Source organism: Ictidomys tridecemlineatus, chromosome 13 (genome assembly GCF_052094955.1).
Source record: "Ictidomys tridecemlineatus isolate mIctTri1 chromosome 13, mIctTri1.hap1, whole genome shotgun sequence".
NCBI lineage: Eukaryota > Metazoa > Chordata > Mammalia > Rodentia > Sciuridae > Ictidomys > Ictidomys tridecemlineatus.
Window position 1 is genome coordinate 26,984,649 of NC_135489.1, and position 19,354 is coordinate 27,004,002.

The window sequence follows — 19,354 nt, forward strand, 5'->3', positions numbered from 1 at the left end:
CTGCTTGCCTAAGAGTCACCTGGAGTCAGCTGGATCCTGGTTATAAATAACAAGGTCAAGTCGACATTTGGAGGACTGTTGGGGAAATCTGAATCTGGACCGTAAGGTGGCATTACTGAATTACTGTTAATTTTCTCAGGCGTGGTAATGGTACAGAGGAGATGGAGGAGAATGCTCTTGTCCTTCAAAGGTGTTTAGGGTAAAGGATTGTGATGTCTGCAGCTAATTTGCAAATGGTCCAGTCAAGCGTACACACACACACACACACACACACACACACACACACACAGAATACACAGAACCCACACAGAATGTGAGTAACGGAAATAGTGATGTGTTCAAGTTTGTTGGTGTATGTTTGAAAATGATAATAAAAGGATGGGGCAAAGCCACTTAAAGAATTTGTTTAAAATGTTAGTTCCTCTGCCCTGAGCTTGTGGTTCAGTATGTCCTGGTGGTGCTTAGACTGGGCATTTGAACAAACTCCCAGGTGTTCCTGATGCAGGTATCCCTTGGAACTCACCAGGGAGACCTTGCTCCAGGCCCAGGGCCCAGCCCAGGACATCCAGGCTCTGAGATGCAATGGTCAGAAAGTGAAAGCAGCCATGGCAAGTAGTACGAGGGGCTCGGTGCCACACTCACCCCCTTGTGTGCCCTGAGTCCCTTCTGCTATTCTCATGTCTTGAGGGGCAGCACCCAACACTCGGTGCCCTACCCCTTCAGCCCTGGCCACATCCTGTCCCTACCCTCTGGCTCTGGCAACTTCCAACTGCGTATACCATGTGGTATCCAATTTCCTGTTTTTGCTCTGGCTGTCCTTTTGTTTATTTTTATTATTTTGTGTGTGTGTGTGTGTGCTGGGGACTGAATCCATGGCTTTGTGCATGCGAGGAGGCAAGCGTTCTACCAACCAAGCTATGTCCCAGCCCCTGTCCCTTTGTTTAGAATGTCCTTTTTTCATACCCCCAACCTCCATTCTTCTATTTACACAGCCAACAAGTTCTGTCCCCAGGTAGATTTTTCCAGAAGGCTTCCCTTGTTTATGTGATCTCACAGCACCCCCTCCCCACCCACACATAATTTTCTTTCTTCTCTTCCTTGTGGTGCTGCGGATGGAACTCAGGGCTTCATGAGCACTAGGCAAGTGCTCTGCCACTGAGTTACGATAAGGTTGTGTTGCTCACTAGCTTGAGAGCTTCTGGAGTCTATCCTGTTCCCAAATGTCCTCCTTCCAAGTTCCACATTGAGTTCTGCTGCCTGGTGCCTTTAGGGTGAACTGGGCAGGTAGTCAGTTCTGGCTAATGAACTGTGATCACCAGTGGGAGGCCCTCCAGGGGGTTCTCTTTGCCTCTGACCCAGCAGTCCTCAACATCAGAGGGGACCTGAGTCCCTGAGTAGCAACACAGGAGCAAAGCCCACCTAGCAGTTCATGGTAAATGCATAGCTTTGGCAAGAAACAAAGCCTTATGTTTCTAGCCACTGTGATTTTAGGGTATGTTACCACAGCACAACCTAGTCCACCTGACTGAGATGCCTTTGTGTCTGTTTGTTTGTTTTAGGTAGTGGGTATTGAGCCCTGGGGCACTTGGCCACTGAGCCACATCCCCAGCCCTTTTTATTTATTTATTTTTATTTTGGGAACAGGGTCTTACTAAGTTGTCCGGAGCTTCACTAAAGTTGCTGAGGCTGGCTTCAAACTTGTGATCCTCCTGCCTCAGCCTCCTGAGCCTCTGACATACAGGTGTCACCACCATACCCACTGCCACCTTCATTTTTAAGGTATCCCTAAATACCTTACCCAATTCGTAGCACGAAACAGATACACAAGAAATAACTCCTGTCAGTTTTCCTTGGTTGTAAAACTGGCTTCAAAGACCAAGAAGATGTTCTAATACACATCTCTCCTTTGTCCTAACTTCTTCCCTGGTGATATAGAACTTTCCATGGAGGTGCCTAAAAGCATCTCTGAGCAACAAGATACAGATGCCAACTCTTGTGACCTCTTACTAGCTAAGAGAGGCTCCTTGGTGGATCCCACATTACCATGAGCTGCTACCACCCACTGACCCTGGTGAAGGCTCTGGTGTAGAGGGAGCCTGGTAACATGCTGCTCTCAACCTTCAACCCATCTCCCTTGCCTGTGGCCCTTCCTCTTGACAGCTTACCTGGATCCCGCTCCTGCTCTCTTAATAGTACCAACAAATTCACACTGTAGTGTAAATAGGGAAGGCAGCACCCTTCCCTCTTCCCCCACAAAAATCATCCAGGCTCAATTGGGGCAGATGGGACAAAATTGCCGTTGCTTTTGGACTTCCCACATCCTAGGAGGAAAAATGCTGTGGAGAGAGGTCAGCACTGTCATGAAGCCAGATTTAGACAGGCATCCATCTGTACAGGTAGGTAAATGGAGTCAGGTCGGATCAAGGAGGCCAATTTGAATGAGTCCCTGAAGTTGGAGACTGTCCCTCTGAAATGCCTTCCTCCACTGTCTCAAGATAACCTGCCCCTGGGCCAACCTGTTGCTAAGGTAACCTGCCCCAGGAAGTGCCCCTCTCTACAGGGAGTTATAAAGTTGTTAGTTAATGTGTCCTGGGCTGCTCCATCCGTCTCTTCCCTTATCCATCTGCTTCTCACCTTTTGACATCCCACAGAGCACCTCTTGGCCTAGTCACCCATAAGCAGGAAGGAGAGAGATGAGGGGAAGAGAGCAGAACAAAGGAAGCCTGGGACATATGAAAAAGGTAAAACCCCTCACTTTGTGGAATACCAGGATACCAGCTATGGCCCCCTTCTCCAACCCAGAGGAGTCTAGGTTACCTCTTTTTCATTAAATCCTGCTTTATGTGTTTGCTTCCGCGTGTTCTCTAATGTCATTCTTCAACATGTGAAGAAGCAGGACTCGTGGATACCAGCAATATCAGTAATTGGGTTTTTGTTTTTGGTTTTCCTTTTATGGTACTGGGAATGGAACCCAGCGCCTTACCATGGTAGGTACGTTGCTCTATCACTGAGCTCTATCCACAGCCCCTTCCTTCCTTCCTTTCTTTCTTTCTTTCTTTCTTTCTTTCTTTCTTTCTTTCTTTCTTTCTTTCTTTCTTTCTTTCTTTCTTTCTCTTCTTTTTTTTTGCCCTTTACATTTTTCAATTTTATTATTTTATTTTAAAAGAGTTTCACTAGGTTTAGACCTCAAACTTGCTGTCCTGCCTCAGCCTCTGGAGTGGCTGGGGTTCCAAGCACAGGACAATAATGCCTCTTGTAGCTTCTTAATTCATGGGGATCCAGAGTTTTCCTTGGGGCTTCCAGCTTTCAGTCCCTGAGACAAAAGCTTCCAGATGCTTTGAGAGAACGGTCTTTGATTTCCTTTCCTTGGGGTCCCAGCTCGAGATAGCAAGAGGTGGGCAGAGGGTGCAGGACAGTCACAGTGGAGATGGAAGAAGGTAGGACTCCAGGTCTTCCCATGCTACCAGGTTTCCAGAATTTGCTCTTCCTCTGGCCACAGTTTGCACACCCCCATCTTTTGTTTTCTCTTGTGGGCTTTGTTCCCCACAGGGCTGCTGAGAGGGCCACATTCATTCAGGAACTGCACATCCAAAGGCCCACACCTGAGATAGGCTCATACTCTCCAAAGTCCCATCACATCTAGCCCTGTCCTCAGGCAAGCCCCACCTTCTATCTCCCCACCTCCACTTGTGTCACCTCTGTCCACGCAGCCACACGGACTCCTCAGATTCTTCAGATCTTGCTAGACCTACCATTCCGGCGGGGGTGGGGGGATGTGGTTTACCCTGTTAAGCAGTGGATAAGTTGAGACCCAGTGAGTGGAAGAAAGTGCCCTGGTCCACACAGTAGTTTGGTGACAGAGCAGGATGGAGCCTGGGCCTCCAGACCCTATGGTCCGTTTCCTGTCCTAGATAATTAAGGATGAGGGGAGCTGTTCTGGAAGTTTCCTACAGGTTCACATGTACACACACACACACACACACACACACACACACACACGCTTTCAGAATGCTTGCTCCACTAGAATAAATATCACAAGGGCTCAAAGATGTTCAGTAAAGGCCACCTTGGGGGTCACCTGGTGGGGGCTGCCTGGGAACCAAACCTCATGCTGGCCTTCACTTCGTGTGCAAAATGATGCTGGTGGCCGAGGGGCTCCTCATGGGGAACATGTGGCAGCTGGTGGGCCCTGGGGGTTCATCTGGCTCAAATTTTCATAATTGGATTCTTGAGTCTGGGGCCTGCAGACAGGAGAAAGTGAACTGACCACCCAGTGAGAGGCAACTAGCAGCTAGGATCAGTGTCTACCACCTCCAAGTAATCTCATCAGAGGCTCCACAAACCAGCTCCATGTCCCTCACCTCCAGACCCTGTCTCCAAGTCCCTTCATCTTTTCAGACTTCTGCTGGAGATATCCTGGCAGGTATCTCAAACCTTCAAGGCCTCCCCAGCTACTCCTCTTCCCTATCACCTTGGTAAGAATTCCTGGGCTCAAGCTCCAACCCCGGGTGTCCTGGCTCCCTCTCTCACATGCTGCTACCCCGTCCTCAAGCAAGCCCCACCTTCCATCTCCCCACCTCCACTTGTGACACCTCTGTCCACGCAGCCACACGGCCTCCTCCCTCCTTGTTCAGTTGGGGCCATTCCTGCTGAAACCATTCTCCCAGCCCATCCAGAATAGCACCTCCAGCCCTCCTCCAGCCCCATCTGCCCACTTCACATCCATGCTCTGGCCTCGCTGCCTCCCTGCTGAGTCCCAACTGTGCCTTCTCATCGCCTTTTCCCTCCTCAGATTGCCCCAGCCCCTGCCCTCCTGGCTCCAGCCTCCAGCTTCAGGTTTCCTAAGGGCCACATCCCTAGCCCATGGTCACCCTGTCTCCAAGGGCTCAGCTTCACCACTTCATCCACTTTTCATAACCCCTTTTTTGTAGTCTACCATGATTTGTGTATGTGTTTATTAAAATGCTCCATTATGGAGCGTGAGTTCAGGGATTTTCTCTCTTTAGCTTCCAAGTCAGTGCTTGCTACCTAGGGGGCACTTGGATGTTTGTTAAATGATTAAACAACAGCTGGCTTCCTGATTTAGGGGACTTGGTTCAATAGTACATTAGCAAAAAAAAAAAAGGGGGGGGATATGTGACAGATCAACACTGCAGGAGATGCTTGAGCATTCAGCTGGAGAGGGGGCTAGACTCATCTGAGGGCCTGGAAGGACTGTACCCTACCCCCGCCAGCATCCAGCACAGGGTACCCAGTATCTAGAACTGTTTTTTTAATATATATATATATACCAGGGACTGAACCCAGGGGCACTTAACCACTGAGCTTTTAAAATATTTTGTTTAAAGATAGGGTCTCACTGAGTTACTTAGGACCTTGCTAAGTTGCTGAGGCTGGCTTTGAACTCGAGATCCTCCTGCCTCAGCCTTCCAAGCCACTGTGATTACAGGCATACACCACTGCAGCCACACTAGAACTCAGTTCTTTCTTCCTTCAACACAGGGCTTCACTTGGGTAGACACCACAGAGGACAGCATGACCTCTGGTCAATGTCTTCCTAGCTGGGATTCCCAGATCCCTCATCTAAGCCAGATCCTAAAACCTCTAATAACTTTTTGTGTGGGAAGCCTTCAGCAGAGGGCCTGAGAGAATAAGTGTCCCTATGGTGGGATTGCCTGTTCCAGAATCCTGGGGGACTATAAGACCAAAAAGCCTGGAGGTGTCACTCCTCAGCACCATGGACAGCAGGCGGGAGGCGGGGCGGCTAGAGGAACAGCTCCCTGATCTATCCAAAGAATGGTGTGCTCTACTGAGGCAGGCTGTGAGGTAGGCCCAGACCCTGGTCGGGGACCCTGGCCCTTCCCTTAGCCTGTTCTTTCTCCTTGTGCTACAGTCTGAGAAGCTGGCACCCCCCTGGCCAGTGGGACCAGGTGGGGTGAAACAGGGGAGGCAATGAGCACACTTACCGCGGAGGGGTGTCCTGGGTGACCGGGTGCTCTGTGTGGGGGAAAGAACAAGGAGTTATAAGTATGCCTGCAGCATCCAGCCTACATGCCTACACCCATCCCCCACTACACCCCACCGTGTAGAATGGTCCCAAGGGACACGTGGCAGACAGCAGAGGAGCAGGGTGTGGGGAGGTGACATGACGCCCTCCACCTGAAAGAGGACCACAAGTAAAGAAGGAAAAGGACAGAGTGAGGGGCTGTTCACCAGAAAGAAAACACGATGACTTTCTAAGCAGCCCCCCCCCCCAAGCATAGGTATGAAATGCTTGGTGACTTTGCAGAACCAGCAAGAATGCCAGGATGGCCACAGCAAGGACAGCAGCCAGGTAACTGTGGCAAATTTTGGATTTCTTTCCCTACATTTGGAGGCTAGTGCTATCAGCCTGGGAGGACTGAGAACCTAGGGACACAACAAGTTTGTCACCCAGCTCAGCAGCAGTGTGGCAGCTCTCTAGAGACCTGCCAGTTCAAGTTGCCAGACTTTTGCACATGCTGTCCCTTCTGCCAGGTGCACATTTTGCTCCTTGCTTTCCGAGGTCATATGTATTTAGATTTTTTGGCTTGGCTCCCACCTCACTTCTTGGGCAAGTCCTTCCCTCCTGGCCACACCAGAATAGAACACCATCCCCTGGCTTCTGCGTTAGTGAGATCTAAGTGATCCCTCTCACAGTGCCCTGCAAAGCTGTGCTGACTCATCAGTCTCCCGTGGGGGGCATCCCAGCCCCATGCACCCCAAAGTTGGCTCTCAGGATGCTTGTAGTAACACAATGGAAGGTGCCTTCTGGGAAAGCCTGCGGCTTAAGCGTTTAAGGTGGTGGTAAAGCGGCGACTCCAGGGACAGACGTAGCTGAATCTCTGTATCAGTGACTCCAGGTAAAAGGCAAGGTACTTAACCTTCCTAGCTGTGAAATCCGACTCGCCCTGGCTCCCACCTCCTGGGCTCCATGCAGGGAGAAGAAAGAGAGCCTAAGCACAGGTGCAAAATGGACGTTCTGGTTGTGTCAAGCCGGCTGGTCAGCAGGCCGATCTCACCTGAGGGGACAGCCCCAGCCCGCCCTCTCGCACCTCCCCGGGTCTTTGGCACACCCACCTAGCCGGCGGCGGGTGGCGAGAGCGGCCAGAACGCCCAGCAGCAGCAGAGCCTTCAGGCCCAGCGCACCCAGCAGGAGCGCGATCGCCGAGGCCCCGGTGGCGCCGCGGAAGCGGAACAAGTAGACGCTGGCCTCCGCGTGGCCCAGGCTGTTGGAGGCCGTACAAGTGTAGCGGCCGTCGTGGGTCAGCGCGGAGAGCTCGGCAGTCACTCGGTATCCGTGACTCTGTCCCGGCACCGCCGCGGAATGGTTGCCCAGGGCCGGGCCGGACCAGGCGAGGGCAGGCGGCGGCTCCCCTTCAGCCGTGCAAAGCGCACGGAAGGCGTGCGCCGGGCTCGGCAGCACCGAGATGTTGACGATTCGTGGTGCGCCTGTGGGGAAGGGAAAAGGGGGACGATGTCACCGATCACGGAGCGGCGGCCCAGGGGAGAGGGAGAAAGCCTAGTGCAGTGACAGAGAAGCGGGCAAGAGACACCCCTCCCTCCTGCGTGCCCTTGGGACGCCAGTACTCTAGGAGTGAGGTGCAGGGACCTCAAGGAGGACATGTGGTCTCCTGGGTGCCAGGATGCCAGGCTCCCAAAACAGCTGTAGCCTTGGACAAACCATTCCATTTCTCTTTGCCTCAGTTTGTCCTTGTGTAAAACGGGGATCGTCAATAGAACCTGCCTCGTGGGGTTGTTGAGATTTAGCAAATCGATACTTGTGGCGTGATTGGACTAAGGCCTGGCCTTGTAGCAAGTGCTCATTAAATGGTCATTCATTATTGTCCTAGCGCAGGGTTGGTGCCACAGTGGAGAGCTACTGATCTAGGGACCAGGACCTGCTTCAGGCATCTTTGTATCTTAATCAGGCGGGGGGGGGGGGTCCCTGTGCACCTCTTGTGAGGAGGAATGTGATGTCCTTCAGTGCAAATCATTTCAGCCCTTGTCATAGTGAAGATTATGGTTCTTCCTTTTTCTCTTCCCTTTGTCTGCCAGTTTCTGGGGACACTCACTCTCTGAGTTGCATTACATTGCTTATTCCCGGGGTCCCACCTCAATCCTTTCTGCGAACAAAATTTTGCATTTCTGACAAGTTCCCAGGTCGCCCTTAACCACTAAGTTTTGAGAGCCCCTGGGGTGGATGACCGGGGACAGATCTTGTTGCGTCCCTGTCGCAGCCGCGTGCATGCCGCAGCCGGACTGGGAAGGAGAAAACCATTTGCCCCCGTGTGGCCCTGGCCGCCCGCCAGCCTCACCCGAGACGCGCAGCCAGACCCCGTGGCGGCTCTCATAGCGGTCGTGGACGTCCCCGGAGAACTCGATGCGGCAGAAGTAGCGGCCATTGTCGGCCAGCGCGAGGCGCTCGACGCGCAGCGACAGGTCGTTGTGGCGTGGGTTGCCCAGAAGGCGGAAGCGGCCGTGCAGGCTCAGCGCTGTCTGGCAGAGCTCGCTGCCGCGGGCCGCCGCGCACCGGAACACCTGCGGGCCCGCGTAGGGCTCGCCCGCGCGCCAGATGGCGGTCAGCGGCCCGTCGTAATGGCGGTGCGGGTGCGTGAAGGTGCAGGGCAGCACTGCTGCATCGCCCGCCACTGCGCTCACCTCCGCCGGCACCTGCATGGACCAGCGCTGCGCTGGCGGGCCTGCGGACCGTGGGGAGCGTCAGGGTGGCCTGGGACCCATCCCCAGTCTCCAGAGCATCTCTACCCGCAGGGCCCTGGAACCCCAGGACTCAGGAAGCACCTTCCCCTCCCCCAGGGAACCTGGCACCCCATTTCCTGACTTGAGAGGAATCTCCCCAGCCTGTACTTCCATGACAGGGACCCCCACCCTCTTCCTGGCATCATCTGCCTCATTCGTGGAGGTCTCCACCTCGGCTACAGGCCCAGTGCCTCTGTACTCTCCCTTTAGCTTTTCCCTGACACCTGCTCTGTTGTGGAAGTCCTGGGTTACTACGGAGTTGCAAGATCCCCAAGATGGCGATAAGAGAAAAAGCACTTACTGTGCCCCTCGGTGTGGAGTAAATTCCCCGTAGTATCTCTTTTAGTTCTCACGAGTGATCCTAGAGGTAAGCATGATCATCCCTGTTACATGTTGTTAAACTGAGGCACAGAGAGGTTAACTGAGGTCACACAGCTAAGCAAAGTTGGCATTCACACTTGGGACTTTCTTGCTCCACAATGTGCACTGTAGTTCACTAGAGGCTTGGGAAACATCTGAGAACACCAACACTCCCTGGGAGGTCACTGCAGCCCTTGACAGATTTACCCTTCTGGATTCTCATTCACTCCTTGTCCTCTTTCCTTTGTCTGCTAGTGTTTTGATGGGTTGAGCCAGTGGACAGTATTTCTCTAGAATTCAGGTCAACCCGGTGGATTGTGCCCTGACTGACTTCCCAAAAGGCTAGTCCTCAGGCAGGGAGCAGAGAGGCTGGAGTAGCAGCTGCTCTATTGACTTGTGGCCCTATGCATGTGCTTTTGGACTGTTTTCCCACCTCCCATCTTATGAACACTGAAGAATGTAGAGCTGAGCTCTGTCCCCAGCTGAACCAGGACTGGAGAGTCCCAGGGCTGTGTGTTGAGGATCAGGTCAGGGGTGGTGCCTCCGTTAGGAGGGACGGAGGGAGGGAGGGAGGGAGGATTCTAATCCTGTCCAGCTAGTGCCCTGGGGTGTGGCACACAAAAGGGACCTTTAGAAGGAGTGGTATTGGGCATTGCAGTTTACACAGCTCTTTCACATATACCTTGCGCGTGACCCTCAAAGCACCCAGGGGGAGAAAGGGGAGGAAGATTCTGTTACAGTCACAGAGGTAGCAAGTGGGAGAAACATAGTTTTTCAGACTCCAAACCCAGTGCTCTTTGCTCTTTGATGTAATTTAGCACCACTCACTCCTTGGTCAGGAATTTCCTCAGCCCACTTGTTGCAGACCACCCACCAATGAGTAACCTAGAGGTGAAGACATTCTTCCTGCACAGAACCAACATCTATATTCACCCTCAGGGCCGCCATTGCTGTTTGGAGCATGCACATCTTCCCCTGGGATCTCACCCCAGCCATCCTGTATCCATTGTGACTTCTCTTTTCTGATGGAAAAGTCCCAGTCCTTCACCTACCCCTCAAGGAGTCACCCCTCCTTGAGTACAGTGTCCTGGCCCAGGTGGCTGCCGGGCTGTGCACCTGCACAGTGATGTAAACCCCACAGTGCGGCCTCAGGCTGTGGGAGCTGTGCCTTCAAGAAACCCTGTGGGCTCACACCCGCTCACCATCAAGTACAACCACAGTGCTTCTTCACGGAACCTGTTTGGGGGCCTAATCGCTTTCGTTCTGAACTAGGGGAATTATATTTTTTCCTCCACGTGGAGGATTTGACATTGATCCCTAGAAAGAGCTTGTTTGCTTAGTGGTTCATAATCAAAGGGCTGTGCCTGCTGCAGAAAGTGTCTCCCCAGTCTTAAGGCTCTGGCCTGTCTCAGTTCCCTATCAACCGCCCACTCCCTGTGATCTCAGCCTCTTCTGATCTCTTGCATCTTGCAGGCATTGAGGATCCAGGCACAATCCCCTCTGTATTGTTTGCTGAACATTTGTCAGTTCGGGGAACATTTGTCAATTCGGCCAACATTTATTGAATACTTTCCCACTCCATGTCAGGCACTGGAATATGAGCTGTGGTGCCAAAGATGAAAAAGAAACCTTGTCAGCCTGCTGGAGCTCATGGCTCAGAAAAGGAGACAGATCTGTGAGCACGTAATTAATTCCATGAGCCTGCCAGGTGTTCCATGGTGAACCTGAACAATGTTCCTGCTGTCTGAATGTGGTTCCTGGCCCATTATCACTCATCCTCAATTTTTGCTGAGTTGTCCCTGCAGAAGGAGACCTTTCCTGAGCCCAGACCTGGCTCTGGTGTCTTCCCCCTGTGCCTCAGGGCTGGCATGGGCACTTTCTCAGCCTAGACATTGCCTGTGTATGTTTCATGCCTGGCTCTGTGATGCCTGCAAGAAGCTGTGGAAGGGCAGGATCCATGTCCCTGTGGTCTTGTTTGTGTCACTGTGGTCCAGCATGTGGTCCTCCATGCTGAACTGAATTGCTATGACTGAGCAGAAGGGAGGGAGGCCATGGTGGAAGGAGTGGGTGGGGCAGTGGAGAGGGGTATGCAGCTGCTGGGTTGGCAGGGATTGGAGAATCCATGAGAGAGGAGTTGTGTGTTTGCAGAGCTTAGAGAAAGGATGGCATGTCCCTGAGCCTGGGGGTGGCATTCTAGAAAAAGGGAACAGCGAAGCAAAGCTACAAGGCATGGGCATCCTAGGGACACAGAGGTTGCAGGCAGGAGAGGGTAAGGAGGCCAGACAGCTGAAGAGTGGGGGATTATTGGGAGATTTGCTCCTCACTTGTTTAAAATCCACAGCTGCCCCATGAGATGCTATGATCAGCTCCTCTTTAGAGAAGGGGGAACTGGGGCTTTCAGAGCCTGAGTTACTTGGCAAAGTTATTTCACCCACAGGTAGCAGAGCTGTGTCTCACCCCTGGGAAGCTCTGTCCCCTTGTTCACGTTCTTGCCTTAATCCCTGCATCCCGTTACCCAAGGCCTGGTTTGAAAACACTCTGCAATGTGGCAGGCCTGGACCCGCCCTCCTGGCTGGGTTTTGCTCCAGGAGTGGAAGGGGAACACAGAGGCCCTTTCACCACCGGTTCTGACCTTGGCTCCTGGTAGATGTGTGCTTGGTGTTTGCCTGCTCACAGGGTCCAGAGAGGCGGTGCCTGTGCTGTCACTTACACAGAGAACTTTGGATGAGCCTGCCCCAGGGATTCGAAGGGAGGGCGGAAAGGCCCCAGTGGAATTGCCTGGGGAACAGAGGCATTTGCTTTAGCAGGAACCCAAGCCTCCAGCATCTGGTGACATTTACCACTGCCTTGGGCAGCTCATGCCAGCTGCTAAAACAGGGCAGGGGGGATTATTCATTTGGAAACTTATCATAAGGGACCGTATAATCTGTCTGCCTCATGTCTGTCAACCTCCAGGGGTCAACAGGAGACCCACATTCTCCCAGTTGTCTAAAATACTGCCGCTCTGTGGTGGGCCAGAGGGATGGTGGGGATCAGGACAGCTCTGGCACAGCTGGACCTAGGCGACCATCCTCCCTCTGGCCATTCTTTCATCAGACTTTTATCAAACACCTGATCTGTGCCTGGCACTGGGTCTGGGCTCCTTCATGTCCTGGGTAATCACTAGGCAAGTTCCTGAAATCCAGGTTAGGGTCCCTCTGCTACAAAGTGGAGGACATAGCAGCATCCTCAGAGGACGAAGAACTGAATGAAACCACCTGGGTAGATCACCTTCTTTGTCTGACACGGCCAGGGTGTTCGTTCCTTTCCCTCACTGGAGAGTGTGCAAAGGAATGTGAACAGAGTAGGGAAGGGCTGCTAAGCAGAGACGTGCCCAGGTGATGCATGGGGTTCAAAGACTCAATCCCTACCTTGTCCTAGAGCAGCTAGAGTGAACAGCCTGGTCCTCATCCTCTGCTCACCTGCAAACTGGTCATATAGTCAATCAATTATCTACTCCAATACATTTACTGAGAGTTTATTGTCAAATATACTGTGCTGGGTGTCGGGGATACAGCTGCCATGGCAATGCCCTCCTTAGTATGTTAACAGTACTCTCTGCCACTGCTTGTTTTAAATGTATACACAATTCTAACTAGTTTATTTATGTTTCCAGCCCAGGGAAGTAGAAACTGAGAAGCTGGAAGGTGGTTTTGGTTTGTAGGAGGCAAACCAAACCATTGAAGGCAGCAAGACAGGATGTTGCCACTCACTCAGAGAGCAGGGGGGTCAGTCAAAATAATGAAAAGATAGCCTGGGACATAAATGATAAAGTACAGTGTCAAAGGACTGTTGGAGATGAGCCCGAGTCACTATGACACTGCAGAAGGCTACTGAAACTGGTGCATACGTGATGACCTGAGTCACTATGGGAAAGTTTATTGTCACAATATGCCTTGCCTTAGTTGTGTGTCCCTTTGATGGAGTGTCAGGGCTTTGACTGAGGCTCTGGAGCTGTCTTTGGGGACTTAGCTATGTTGCTGTAGCCCTCTGCCTCAGAAGACCCATTCATGCAATGAAGTTTCTAGATGTTTAATAAAGTAACTTTCAAGTCTAAAAATCTGTCTGAAAGCCAAATCTGGATAAAATGACAAGGAAGACATAAAATATTTTAGAAATATGTCTACATAAAATAAAGACTTTTAGGTACTTAAAAATAAGCCACTAGTGGCTGGGCACTAATCCCACCAATTTGGGAGGTTGTGAGGCAGGAGGATCATGAGTTCAAAGCCAGCCTAGGCAACTTAGTGAGGCCCTAAGCAACTCAGTGAGACTCTGTCTCTAAATGAAACACAAAAAAGGGCTGGGAATGTGACTTAGTGTTTACGTGTCCCCAGGTTCAACCTCCAGTACCAAAAAAAAAAAAAAAAAAAAAAGCCACTAGCTAGCCAGAAAACTCAGCTGCCCAGAAAGATACACTCACGCTCACGCCCACCCCTTCACAGCCATTAACTAAACACTCCATGTGGCTCCCTGTGTGCCTCCTCCTGACAGCTGATTAAACAGGAACAGAGCTCCCACATAATCACAATGGTGATCACCTAGGGAAGAGTTGGTTAGAGCCCAGAGCCCTGCACCAGAGGTAAGAAGGAACTCACCTCTGGAGGAAAAAAGAACACAGCTACAGAAAGGGAATGGGGGAGAGCCACAACTGGAAGGGATCAGAAATAGAAGCCTTGGTTTGGGCCACAGCTGACTAAAGATTTCCACCAGTCCTTGGATGAGGAAGGAGGCAGGAATTTGCCTCTCTGTGGCTCACCTGTGGGGTGGCAAATGTAGTCACACTTCCATTAACTACGGAGGAAGCTGCTTATTGGTTTCATGGCAAAGTGGAGTCAGGCAATGTCCATGCATCTTTTGATTTTTTTTTTCTTTTTAGTACTGGGGATTGGACCCGGGGTGCCCTACCACTGAGCTACATCCTCAGTCTTTTTTATTTTGAGGCAGGGCCTTGCTAGTTTGCCCAGGCTGACCTTGAACTTACAATCCTCCTGTCTCAGCCTCTTGAGTAGGTGTGTGACCTGGCACCCTGCTCTTTTGATGTTTTCATAGTGTCTAGCATTGAAGAACCTCCCTAGGGTATCACAGAGAGGAAATTGAGCCCCATGGTGGTCACTGTGGGACAATGGCTAGAGCAGTGGGTGTCCTCACAGAATGGCGCTATAACAAGAATTAGGTCTGCTGGGGTAGGCTTTATAGCACAGTTTTCTGGAAGGAGCAAGTTATGGATTTTGAGGGCAGGGGAGGGATAAGGCCAGGTGGAAGTCACTGACTGTGATTCCAGGAGAGATGATGTCCTGGTACTCAGAATCAGGCCCTTCAAAAGCCTTTTGTGCTTCAGTGCTACTACCCCATGGTTGACTTTACCCAATATGACAAGCTCAACTATCTGTAAGTGTCCATCCTTCTTGAGGTTACCTGGGCAGCCAATGGGTATTCTGGGTAGTAGATTTAGTGGTGGCTTCTCAGACATTGTAGAATCTGGAGGGCGAGGAGAAGTGTTTTGGGGCAAGGATCCTTGATCATCCTGACCATCAATATTCACCAGTGTGGGTCCCTGGGGCATATGGTCTTTCATTTTATTTCTTCCTGTCCCTCAGTTTGCTCTCAGTGATTCTCTCCTGGGCTTATGGCCTGTCAGGATAGGTTATCAGTGGAGAGAAGGTAAATAGAGACTGAAATAGAGACCAGAGGAGAGAGGAGGAAGGGGAAGCAGGAATTCCATCCCTCAGTGCAAACCAGACCCAGGAAGTTCCAGGAAGGGGCGAGTGTGAGGGAGTGGGAGTGAAAGCCCTGGCTGGTCCTGACGGCCCCCAGGGTGAGCCATTGAACTCCCCTTGAACTCTGGACTCTCTAGCCATTTGGTTGTGGACGTGGATGTGGCCGCGGATGGAGATGCAGTCACAGGCTGCCCGTGTGTCCTGCAGCCAGTGCCACCACAGTGCTGCCCTTCAGAGTTCTGAAGGGAGGCCCTGCTCTTCTTCCCTCCTCTGCCTCCCGGGTAGGACTCCGCAGTTGAGCAAACCTGCCCACAGTGGCTTTGGGAGCAGAAGAGCCTCAGTTCATTCAACCCTCCCATTTCCTCCTGGCCCCATGACAGCAGCCCATCTCCTCCCTGACCTTTCCCTGCCTCCCAAATAAACACCGCCAGGTCCTTGGATGCCTGCTGCTATTTCTCTTGCCATTTTGATTTGTTTTTCTGCACTAATTCAGAGCTGGTAAAGTAAATAGCTCTTAGAACCAGGCTTTATCCAACCCCGGCTCCCAGGTAGGTGGCAGGATAGCTTGAGGAGCTGGGTGTGTCCTGAAAGGACTCCCTTCACATTCAGGCTGTGATGTTCCAGCAAAGCCACTTTGGTTTGCCAAGATGCCCTGAAACAGGAATGAGACTCCTCTCTTTGCAGGTCATGGCAAAAAGAAAATAAGCTGTTCGTCAGTAACCTGGCACAAGGGGTCCCCGAGGATGGCAGCTACCACACCTGCATGTATCACAGGCTTGTGGACCTCTGAGGCCTCCAAGCTCACCGAGGTGGTCACAGCTGCCCCCTACTCTGAACTGCCTCACCTCTCCAGTTTTCTAAAATGAATTTGGTGGAAGTGAGAAGGGTAAAGACAAGGGAGGTGATGTGGGAGCCCCTGAAGGTTAGGGTGTTTGGATGGAGAAGGGTATGGAAAATGGGATTCCTCCCGCTTCTCTTTCATCAAGGTTCTACCCCACTCTCCCAGACATGGATAGGGCAGTGACTGTGACCAGCAGGCCCATGTTAGCATGGCACCTGTGCATAGGAGCTCAGTGGCTTGCACGTGGCAGTGGAGACATGGCCTGTGTCCTCTAGCTGAGGCACGTGGGGAGCTCACAGGTGAACAACACAAGGACTTCAAGAAATGCAGTTCCCGGGTCACCCTGGTTCACTGGCCTCATGGTTCTAACAGCGTAGTGGCTGCTGGTCTGTAGAGGAAAGGGTTCTCCTCAGCCCAGCTGGCTGCGGGCGTGGGTGGCCTGGCCTGGCTCCTCTTCTCTCCACATAGCTAGAGCCGATGTGTGGTTTGGTTTTTGTTCTTGAACACGTAGCTGCCCTATCTGTGCCTCCTCTAAGTATTTTTGTCTTTAACTGATTCGCAGCAGCTGACCCTCAGCAGGAGGAAAATAACCAAACTGGAGCCCAAAGCCCCACCTCCCTCTTGCGCTGTGGCCTCTGCCCCATTTTGCTGCTGCTCATTGTGCAACTGCAGGGCCCAGGCACTGCGTGGGGCCTTCGTTCTGAATCCAGTTATCCTGCCTTGCACCACCATGAAGTGGCAGGGACCCCATTCCACGGGGCCCAGGAAAGTTAGACCACCTACCACAACTCACCACTGCTGAATGGCAGAGCCAGGATTGTAAGTGGTGCCTGACATGAACACCTGTGTGCTTAACAGTGCTCCTGTCTGCCAGTCAGGTGTGAGCAGGGACGCCTTCTCCACCTCCACCCTCTTAGTGGGACCATCCCTAAATCATCCCAGAAAGATGACTGAGTTAGGTCAGCTTGGGGAAAGATAGCCCCTTCCCTATCTCTATCCCTGTCATGGGAAAGTGACAGCGTGTGTGAGTGGGGAGAGGAGCCCAGAGCCACACACACCTGGGGTTTCTATCCTGGCTCCACCCAGCCTTTCTGTGCTTGTTTCTTCAACTGTGAAAAGGGAACATAAATAGCTTGTTTCTCGCAGGGTCACGAGGCTCATGGGAGTTAATGAAGCAAGCAAGCACCCAGTACTTCCTAAGAATCACACATCAGACCAGAACGGGACTCCACACTGTGTTAAATGCTAAAGAGGAAGGCACAGGAGCTTAAGGCCTAGGAATTTATCATCAATTGTGAGACAAGACCCCATACTGGGAATGTTGATTGACAGCTCAGAACATTGAAATACCAGGCCATACACACAATAGCACACAGCTAAGTCCAGGAGCATAGTGATAGGAGGGGCATCCCAGGCTGGGGCTGGGGAAAGGATTAGGTGTGGAGAGAGGGGCTCACGAGACTGGCCTTTGCTATTTATCTCCTCAACTGCAGGCATCAGAATCATTCAAGAAGGTGGCTGCTAATGCATATTCCCAGGCCCTGCTGTCTGATATTCTGATTCTGTAGGTTTGGGAGGAGCCAGAGAATCTGTATTTTAAGTAATGCCCCTCCCCTGGGATTCTGATGTAGAGGGTTCCTGTACCCTTTGAGGAGCAGTTCCCAGGGACACCAATTTACAGAGCTAAGTGACATTGCTACCTCAACCTGCCAAAGGAGTTCCCACTTACCTCTTGGTGTTCCTGCTGGGGAGTCAGGGTGGCCTCCATCACTGGCCCAATTCCCCACATAAAATCATACTCATTCCATACTTCCCCAAACAGCCACGAGCTCTCCTCCCGCTGTCCTCGGGGCTGTGCCCATTAGGACATAAAACACTTGGATGACAGCAACATCCAAAATTTGTTCAGCTCCGTCTTCCCCATTCCAGGCCCATTATTCCCCCATGGCAATGTGTGGTATAGGTGGCCTTTGTTCCTGGGGGGGACACCGAGGCCCAGAAAATCAGGGGACTGCCTCGAGTCACCAGGAAACCTAAGGCAAAGCCCTGATTTGAACACTTCTCCTCTGCAGACCTGGAGGCTCTGGGCAAACCCAGCTTCCCTTCAAGCTTCAAGACAGAAGAGCACAGCTAAGACTGTCTACTCTGGACCTGAACAATAAGTGCAAACTCACCCACTGGGACAGCAAATACCAAGCAGGCCAGGAGTTGGAGGGACCCTTCCATGTTGCAGCATCTGGAGACTCAGCAGCCCCACACCCAGCCAGGCCCCCAGTGAGAACCTGCGTGGCACGGGTGTGGCCACGGTAGGTGGGGATGGGCACGGGGCTGCAGGCCCGGCTGGCTCTGGGAGCTGGAGGAACTGGGATGAAGGAGCCAGGCAGCCGGGGATGTGATTATACTGGACCCGTGCAGTTTAGTCATGTGGAAAACCAAGAGGGGAACCACTGGATGGTTTTCCAGCACAGGAAACAGGGAAGTGGATGGGGAAGCAGGGGTCCTGTGGCACCAGCCTGGGCCTTTCCTTCCTTCCTGCCCTCTGTGCCTATATTTTAGTGCACCATATGGGTTTCGTCTCCCTCCACCTTCTTTTTTCTCCTTTTTCACTACCAGAGAGATTTGGGCAAGTTATCAAAAAAGGGGAGGAGCCTGCTAACATAATAATTCAGTGACCTGGAGCTAGGGAAAGTTGTCGGTATTTACAAGAAAAAAAACCGGTCTAGGTGATGATTCATGTTCATGACCAGGGGCCCCTCGGAGGGTCTTCAGTCCTAGAACAGCACTTTTAAAACCTTAATGGTAATAGGGATCCTTTGGGGATGGTGTTAAAATGCAGATTCAGATCCTGGTGGTCTGAGGCAGGCAGGTAACTTGCATCTCTAAGTCCAAGGTGATGCCTAAGCTGGGGTCCTCTAGAACCCCACTTCTGCAGCCACAGCTAAGAGAACTCCCATCCTGGGAACCACCCGGTGGCATTATCAAGAGGACATCAGGACGCCAGTGCGGAGTCAGGAGGAAGTTCTGGAGGCTAACTGTGTGGGTTTGAGACTGGAGTGGGGATTGGACCCATAATGGGATCCCATGAGGACTGGAACTCTATTTGGATCTGGATTTGGCCTGGCTGGTGGATGACTTCTTTACTGGCAATGAACTGGATTGGACCCTTTCACTCCATGTCGCATGGTTCCTCCTGTGGGTTGTACAGTAGTAGTTTGCAACCTCAAGGGCTAAGAGATAAAATGAGATGTGGTTTTTCAAGATTGTGAAATGCACTTAAGACAAAGGCCGTTGCTCTTTCAAACCAGCCCTGTCAGGGTGGCAATGCCCTTCAGAAACTCAAGTGGTGTGCTCCTCAGAGACTGCAGTCAAGGTGAGTTGCAGTTTTTTCAAGAGTGAATGGGGCCCCATTCCCCCAAATTTACCTGTAAGAGCTGGGAGATGGAGTCTCCTCAGTGATGGCGCAGCTGGGCTAAGTTGCTCCTTTCTGGACATCCTTTCCATCTCCAATCCTGGAGGTGCCCTCAGCGCATAGTCTTGTTCCCAGCTGGAGTTCTAAGGAAGGTGATCTTCGGGAAATCGAAATCTGTGGTGTTAGTTCTGAAAGTAAAGCTGGGAC

General features: G+C 51.9%; 1 protein-coding gene across 1 annotated transcript; it reads right to left on the reverse strand.

Moving 5' to 3' along the window:
- Positions 1-130: 130 nt before the first annotated feature.
- Positions 131-18,288, reverse strand: Siglec15 (sialic acid binding Ig like lectin 15). The gene is given in 7 exon segments (XM_005325556.4): positions 131-4,185; positions 4,187-4,241; positions 5,967-5,997; positions 7,099-7,470; positions 8,337-8,720; positions 9,080-9,139; positions 17,913-18,288. Coding segments are annotated over 7 exon segments (1,065 nt in total). The 5' UTR covers positions 17,965-18,288; the 3' UTR covers positions 131-4,074.
- Positions 18,289-19,354: the final 1,066 nt, after the last annotated feature.